Source organism: Pyrus communis, chromosome 2 (assembly GCF_963583255.1).
Source record: "Pyrus communis chromosome 2, drPyrComm1.1, whole genome shotgun sequence".
Lineage (NCBI taxonomy): Eukaryota > Viridiplantae > Streptophyta > Magnoliopsida > Rosales > Rosaceae > Pyrus > Pyrus communis.
Genome location: NC_084804.1, coordinates 35,099,953 through 35,107,652, shown reverse-complemented (window position 1 = coordinate 35,107,652; position 7,700 = coordinate 35,099,953). Strand labels below are relative to the sequence as shown.

The following is a 7,700-nucleotide window of genomic DNA, read 5'->3' as shown; positions in this document are numbered from 1 at the left end:
AATTTACAATTACATACCATCCTTGAATATCGAAAATAATTTAATACATTAAAGGTTTATTTGGGATTGCATGTCAAGCACAAAACCCGCATTTAGTAAAACTTACAAATCCAAAGAGCAAGTTAAAATAAATAAATAAAATAAAATGATAAAAAGGTGGGAGTGAGAATAATAAAAGTTTATTTTATTTTTTATTTTTTGACCAAACGATATTATTTACATTAATTAAAAAAATTTCTAATAAAGTAAAACAAAGTTTATTTTAAAATATTTAAATAATTAAAAGTGCTTCTAATGGTGTGAAAAAAATGCACACATCATTTAGTTAAAGTAGCACCGATAAACGAACGCGTAGACATCCCTCTTCTGCAACAAGGGAAGGGATTGAGGGTCATAATGGAAGTCACTTTTGATGGGAACGTGGGGCCTTGGCCCCACCTTATTCCAACCATATAGAAATTGGCTATGATGCAATCTCAACCGTTTAAAAATAGTGACAAGCCTGACCGACACAGCCTTGTGCCCACCAACAGCTGATGAATGTTGGGTGTCTTGAGGAAGCTGATGAATGTTGTAGGGATTTTGTCGAGAAATTTGACCCTGTTGAAGTTGTTGCTAAAGTGGAGTCTACGCTGTTTGAAACCTGGGTGCTCATCCAGTGAGTCTACCGCATCGAGCTATATGTAAATTCCTGTGGAGCCCTTCGATCAAAGATCTCCGCAGAGAAGTCCTTCTTGGAAATAGGCCACTAAAGACGTTGGTTCGCATGTCCAATGAAGTACACGAGCCATGTGGTTTGGAGGAGGATCTTTATGCGTGAAACTATGACTGGATGCAGTGTTGATCCCTTGGAATTCAAGTTGTGGTGTACTTGGACCTATACGCGATATTCTGCTTATTTCTACTTTGTGTGTAAGGATATTATTATGCGTGAAATTTGGCAAAAACCCACTTGATTTTAGTGGAACGGTCTTCTTGTAGGAAAAAAAAAATATTTAGTCAAAATTTTATACAAAGAAACATAAGAGAAAGACTTTTAAGGAAGAAAAAAGTTATATATGTCACCATTACCTTACCATAGTCATCACAACTAACACTCATCTATCATTGTCGCCGCCATCACCCTACTCATCTCTACCACCACCATCACCAATGCAACCATCAACACACCCAAAATCATTGTTGTCATCCACGCTGCAATCACTCCCACGACCATAGCCGCCACCATTTTTACCGTCTTCAAGCAACCACTACCACCACCAACCCTCATTACCATTCTTTTCACAACCAGCCTCTGCCATTAGCTCCATCGATACCATCAATCAACCTCTACCATAACTAAAATCACCATCTACTAAGCCATCATTCCCACCACATTTGCCCCTGCCACCGCCCATACCCACTACTAGATCCACTACTAGCACCACCATTTTCAGGGCTGGTTTGGTATTGTTGTGCTTTGAAAAAAAAAACTGTTTCTGTTGTGCTGTGAAAATAAGTAACTGTGAAATAAAGTAGCAGAGTGTTTGGTAAACTTTTTTGTAAAAGTGCTTTTGAAAAAAAAAAAAAAAAAAAAAAAAAGCAGTATTATAGTGTTTGGTAAACTTTTATGTAAAACAGATGTGGAAAAATGCCCGTTTTTCAAAGCTGGGTTTTGCAGCTTCTTGTTTTTGGTTTTTTTTCACCCAAAACTGTGAAAAAAAGCTGAAGCTGAATGTTTACCAAACACAAAAACAACTCCCAACTTTTTTCAGAATCACCTTAGTACCAAACCAGGCCTCACTATCACCAACATCATTGCAACCGCTACCACTTCTACCACTTTATAATTTATATTACAAGACTTCACTACCAAACATGACTTCATATTTATTTATTTTTTTCATTTTAGACACTTTTACCAAACACACTTCCAATGTGCTCGTTTTCAAAAGATTATTCTCGTACTAAACTATTAGAAGCTTCGCTAAATCATAACAATGCAAAATTTTACTTGTTTTTGTTTTACAAACAAGTTCTTCTAAGATCATCTGTTATGCAAGCCCTAAAACTTGTGATAAAATTGCACCAATTCTTTTATAAAAATACACATTTGATTTATTAAAGGACTTATTTACCTTTTGGTATGCCACCGTGACTTCCTAAACAAATAACATCTCCATAAGTAGGTGTTAATAAGCACACCACCGATACGTAAAAGTCTATTTTCTCTGCATGACATTGTATTATAGTCCAAATGCCTCCATGGGTCAGTGTCAAGTAGTACTCACGAATCATATTTGTTTTGGGCTGTGTGAGGCGACTGCCACCCATTCCACATTGGGTTCGTAAGCTTAATGGGCCATGTAATGCTTGACTAGTGTAAAAATGCAGGTGTGGATGCATCATGCGGCACCCATCTAAGTCCACGTAATCATATTATCCACACTGGTTTATCAAAAAATCAAGCTGCTGATGACGTGTCAGAAAGTCGGATTTCATGACCAATCACCATACACTGAATCTCTCATTTAAAATTTAAATCAAACCATTTCTCAGAAGAAAAGAAAAAAAAAAAAAAAGAGAAAAAAAAAAAAATGTGTGGTGAAGGGGCATAAAACACATAGATTTTGGAGTTTTGGTGCAAAGGAGGTGCCTCGCAGTCCACCACACGACCACAGCTATGAACTACAATCCTCCACACATTCTTCTTCCTTCCTCTTTCCTTTTCTCTCTCTAATTTCTCATCTCTCTCTCTCTCTCTCTCTCTCTCTCTCTCTAACTCTGCAACCAAATTCAGAGGAGGAGAAGGCAAGAAACAATGGTTGCAGGTGAAAGAAGATGACCAAAACAGGGTTATGCATCTTCCATGGCCACTCATTGTGCTTATTATGTATTTCCACCATCGCCACTGAGGACCTTGAACAAAACCACAACTTTTGTCTCCCCAAAAAAACCCAATAAGTCTGTTTTGCTTTCTGCCATCAACAACAACACAGACTCCTACAATGCCTTTGTTTCTGAGGTACATATATCCATTTTCTCCCCTTTTTCCTCAATATCTTTTTTATTATGCAATTTCTACTGTTTATTCATACAGGCATTGCAACGTTTAATTTGTATTTGACTATTTGTAGTTAGAGACTTGTAGCTCATATGGTCAAGAGCGTTTACCTTGCAGGCGAGGTCATGTGTTCAAACCTTCCTCCCAGTATTGCTTGCTAATGGGATTGTTCAACATTACAACTTTTAGACAAGTTAATCGAGTTAGCTATGTCATAGAAGTTGCTTTTAGCTACCAACATTTTGTTATTTTTTATGCTTAATTATGTCCAATGGATAATGTTTTAATTTGTCAATATATTCATCCCCATGAGAAGTCCATATTTGTTCCTTGGTTTTCATTACAAAAAGATATGATGTGGTTGAAGACTCGACACAGCCAAATTGGTAACAGCAGTCTGTTTCCCCCTGTGCACCCAAGTTCGAATGCCCCTTTCCGTTGGGTTGCAATTTGTAAAATATGCCTCCCTGTTGCAGAGAGTTGTCTGTGTAATTATGATTATAATGCTCAGCTACTGCTCCAGATTCGTGTAAATGATGGAAACGAAACCTTTATACCTTTAGGTTCATTAATTTTTTAGTGCATTATTGATGTTCTCTTGCTGGTTTAAGAAGCTCAAATTGTTTTCTGCAATGTGAATGTTAAAATTGGGTTCATGGAGTGCCGAATGAAAACATTATGTTCTTGCTTGTAGGCCGCTAGTTTTTTGGGTCCAGCGAGATTCGAAGCCTCCAAACTAAAAGTTGAATTTATGGGAGAAGAGATGGATAATTATGTTGGAATCACCCCGAGAACATATATCCTATCTCACTGTGACTTCACAGCTAACCTGACCTTAAAGATCTCCAATGTCATCAACCTCGATCAGGTATGCTTTATACTTTATTTCTTCTCAAGGCTCCTAAAATATGTTATGAGAGATTTTTTTATTGGATCCTTATTGCAGCTAAAAGGATGGTACAGCAAGGATGACGTCGTTGCAGAATGGAAAAAGGTGAATGGTGAAATGTGCCTGCATATCCATTGCTATGTGAGCGGTCCCAATATGCTTAACCTGGCTGCCGAGTTCAGATATCACATCTTTTCCAAAGAAATGCCTTTGGTAAGCATCTCTCGTAAGACACTACTCTGACGTGTTATGAAATCTTCCCTAAATTTAGTCCTAATATCAGATATAATGCTTCGCTTCTCATACCAAATTCAACTTAAAGGACAATACCACACTATAGACGGCCATTGGCATACCTGAGACCCGGTGAAAAATGTTTTACGTCATACTGATCATCTTAGTTTAGCAAGTTTTATGGTCTTCTTACCTTCATTCTGATATGTACTGCAACTCCTCATCATCATTATTGTTTTCAAATTGCATACTTTGCCTCTCTTTACGCGTACTTTTTTGTTTGAAACGCTAAAGGATATTCTGATTGTTAAATGAATGAAGCGGTGTTTAAACATTTCCTATCTTTTGGTTTCCATACAAACCAGGTACTCAAAGCTTTGTTACATGGAGACTCGCTACTTTTCAGAGAGCATCCCGAACTATTGAATGCTTTGGTTCGGGTTTACTTTCATTCTAGTTTGAAGAAGTACAACAGAATTGAATGCTGGGGGCCTCTCAAGGATGCTGTAGAGGTAAAATTCCACATGTTCCTTCTTTTAAGAATGCTTGTCGATTGTCATGTCACCATAGCTTACTATGTGAAAGATCAGTTATGAAGTAGAGGTTTTATTCTTCGTTTGTGAATCAATATTTCAGGGAAGACAAGGGGATCACACCAAACGAATAGCTGCACGTACAGATTCTTCCCATCCTCGGGACAAGTGGGGAACGCCAAAATCCATATTTCAAGTTCTATTTGCATTCCTTCTTTGATTCTTTGAAGTCTATTGCATATAAAACATAACCTTGAAAGTTTTTAATACCCTTAAGGCTCTGCGACTTCAGCAGCCAATGCCAGAGGAAGAGAAGGAATCGGTTTTCGTGTGTAACGTTCAAAGAATTGTTTGTGAAGTCTCATAAGGCCAAATGCTCATGTTGCTATAACACACAGATTGTTTGGGGGGACATGTAACTGATTCAAAATAATTTCTGCGACTAAGACCAATTTGTTCATGCGTTAATTCAATGGCAAATGTCTTTGTTCCTTGACATGTCTTTTGCTTCTTCTGTATTTGCATTCCATTTAATTTTTACATTTTTTTTCTACTAATTACTGTTGAGAGTTGTCCTGAAGCTGCAGAGAATAGGAAGGGAAATAACAATACGCAAGCTAAAAAAAGAGAAGCTATAGGAAGCTAACTCAATAGAGATAAAATTATATTCCAACTTCGTCTTCGCATCCAAATCACAACCTATTTATATAATAAAAGGAACTTAATTAGACTAGTGCATGAAATAAATAAGGAAGCTCAATAGGTAATACCGTTCCCAATGTTATTAATCTCCTTGGTCATGGAATCTGATGGGTTTAGTGATCATCCCCCTAGAACATTCCTTGAAAATAGAATGTCGCACCTCAGACTTTGATTCTTTCAGCGACTCTTCAGATGATCCCCCGTCTCTAATTCAAGAATGATGTCGGGTTCAATCATGCAATCCAAACAATAATAGAACACGAAACTTCTTCTGCTTGATTTACTATGGTAATTATTGTAATGGTTGTTTTATTGACATCCCACAAGTTGATGTAACTGCCCCACTATGAAACACCGATTATGAATCCACTTCGTTGTTTATGTTTAATAGTAATGGGAATGGGTGGCTATAGGGTTTTTTTTTTTTTTCTGTTGATCTTCGGCTAAATGATTCAATTTTGACACTTGGTTGCTTAAAAGATCCGTTTTACCATGTCATAGTTATATCATCGTTGTTTCATTGATATATTGACTGAATGTTATCAATATTTGATTTCAATTATTTCAGCAACCAAATGTCAAAATGAATGATTTAGCGAATTGCCTTTTTGAATTTGATTTCTAGAGGGGGTGAATTCAACATAAAAAAGAGAGGGTAGGATTGGATATTTGAAGACAAATATTGATGGTGGGGTGGTTTAATCAAATTGTGGGTTCAACAGAATAAACCGCACTCTTATTGTAATTATGCGTATGTTTGCTTGCACGCCAAGTATTCAGTGGGAATCATCCTGTTATTACAAATCCATATGTTCCTCCTATTGTGGTTTTATATTGGATGCTCACTTTTTAATATGGTCTCTAAAACAGAGACTATTCTTGAACCGTCTCTAAGTTCCACAAGCCTCGTTGGTATACAAGATCATATTAAAATACGGATAATGCACTATTTTTAAGATATGTTGAAAAAAATGAAATTTTTTTAATTACAAACTTAGGTAGTAGCCAGATTACTTAAGAAGAAAACTTATTCATTTCAATTCTCGCCAAAATGGGAGGACGAGAAATGAGAAATTTTCTTCATGCACAATCCTCTTCTAATCCCCTTAAAATGAAAACTCATTCTAATCTACCTTCAATAGGCCTTGCATTTAGAAGGTTATCCATATCAAATCCAACCCTTTGTATAAAATTTCTCTCATATTGTCGAGGTTTCTCAAAAAAAAAAAAAAAAATTAAATAAATAAAATCCAACCTTTATGCCAACCGAGCACATGACATAAGAAAGGAAAAAAAAGTAACACCAATAATCTTTTAATATTTATAATCTGTCACGAAAGCTTTTGAAATACTTATTAAATGCATTTACAATCCTTGTATCTAACATTTTTGTATTCCATTTCTTTGTAACTTGGCCTCATCCAATTCGTTCCACAGTAAAGTATGACTCGTGTAAAGGTACCTAATTTACATCTTAATTATATACAAACTTAAAATAAAAACCAAAAATTTAAAACTCTTTTAAGTTTGTATACATTTCCTACATTCTCTTTCAGTTCTCTCTCATCTCTTTCACAACCTTCTTCCTCACTCTTTTCCTCGATATAATTTCTCTCTACGTCTAATGAAAGAAAATAAAAAGTAAAAACTAGAAAACAAAACAGTTACCAGTCGTGCCTCCACACAACAAAACATGCAAGGCAGGCATGCACGAAAGTGCATGAAATCGGAACGAAGGTTCCTTCTCTCCCTCCTACTCTCCTCCAAAACAGATATCTGCTCCTGCTCGACTATTTATACTTCTCATATGCAACTTTCTCTTATTCCTCTCTCACTCTCTCTCACACACACAAACACTTAAACACGCACACATGTACATACGTAGGCGCACGAATGTACGCAGTACTACTCACCGAGATGGAAAGGAAGACGGTCATCAAGGCTATGGCCGTCGAGTTGGAAGTAATGTTGAGAGAGTCGTCGGATTAGGAAGGAGCAGCAAGGGATACTGCCTCATGCCTCCAGTTAGAGGGAGAATCAAGCGCAAGATTTTTGCCCTTGTATTAAAGACATTGAAGCTTGCAACCCAACATTCAAGTTCTTACTAATTACTGATACTGTGAACTTGGACCGACCGTATGGCACATGATTTAGTTCTCGTGCTAATTAATTAAAATAAGGTTCAAGCCTTCAAGGCCTTTGTTTAATTAGATACAAATGCTTGTATTAAAACTATATTCATGTATATATGCTTATAAATCTTTCTCGTGCGTTTAGTCTGCCTAGTAAGAAATGAAAC

At 36.6% G+C, this 7,700-nt stretch overlaps 1 protein-coding gene across 1 annotated transcript; it reads left to right on the top strand.

Annotated features, from left to right (window-relative positions):
• Nucleotides 1-2,705: 2,705 nt before the first annotated feature.
• LOC137725322 (magnesium dechelatase SGRL, chloroplastic) lies at nucleotides 2,706-5,197 on the top strand. The gene is made up of 5 exons (XM_068463969.1): nucleotides 2,706-3,004; nucleotides 3,738-3,911; nucleotides 3,990-4,145; nucleotides 4,532-4,678; nucleotides 4,803-5,197. Exons 1-5 carry the CDS (start codon nucleotides 2,849-2,851, stop codon nucleotides 4,917-4,919), a joined length of 750 nt encoding a protein of 249 aa, XP_068320070.1. The 5' UTR covers nucleotides 2,706-2,848; the 3' UTR covers nucleotides 4,920-5,197.
• The last annotated feature ends 2,503 nt before the right edge of the window (nucleotides 5,198-7,700 follow it).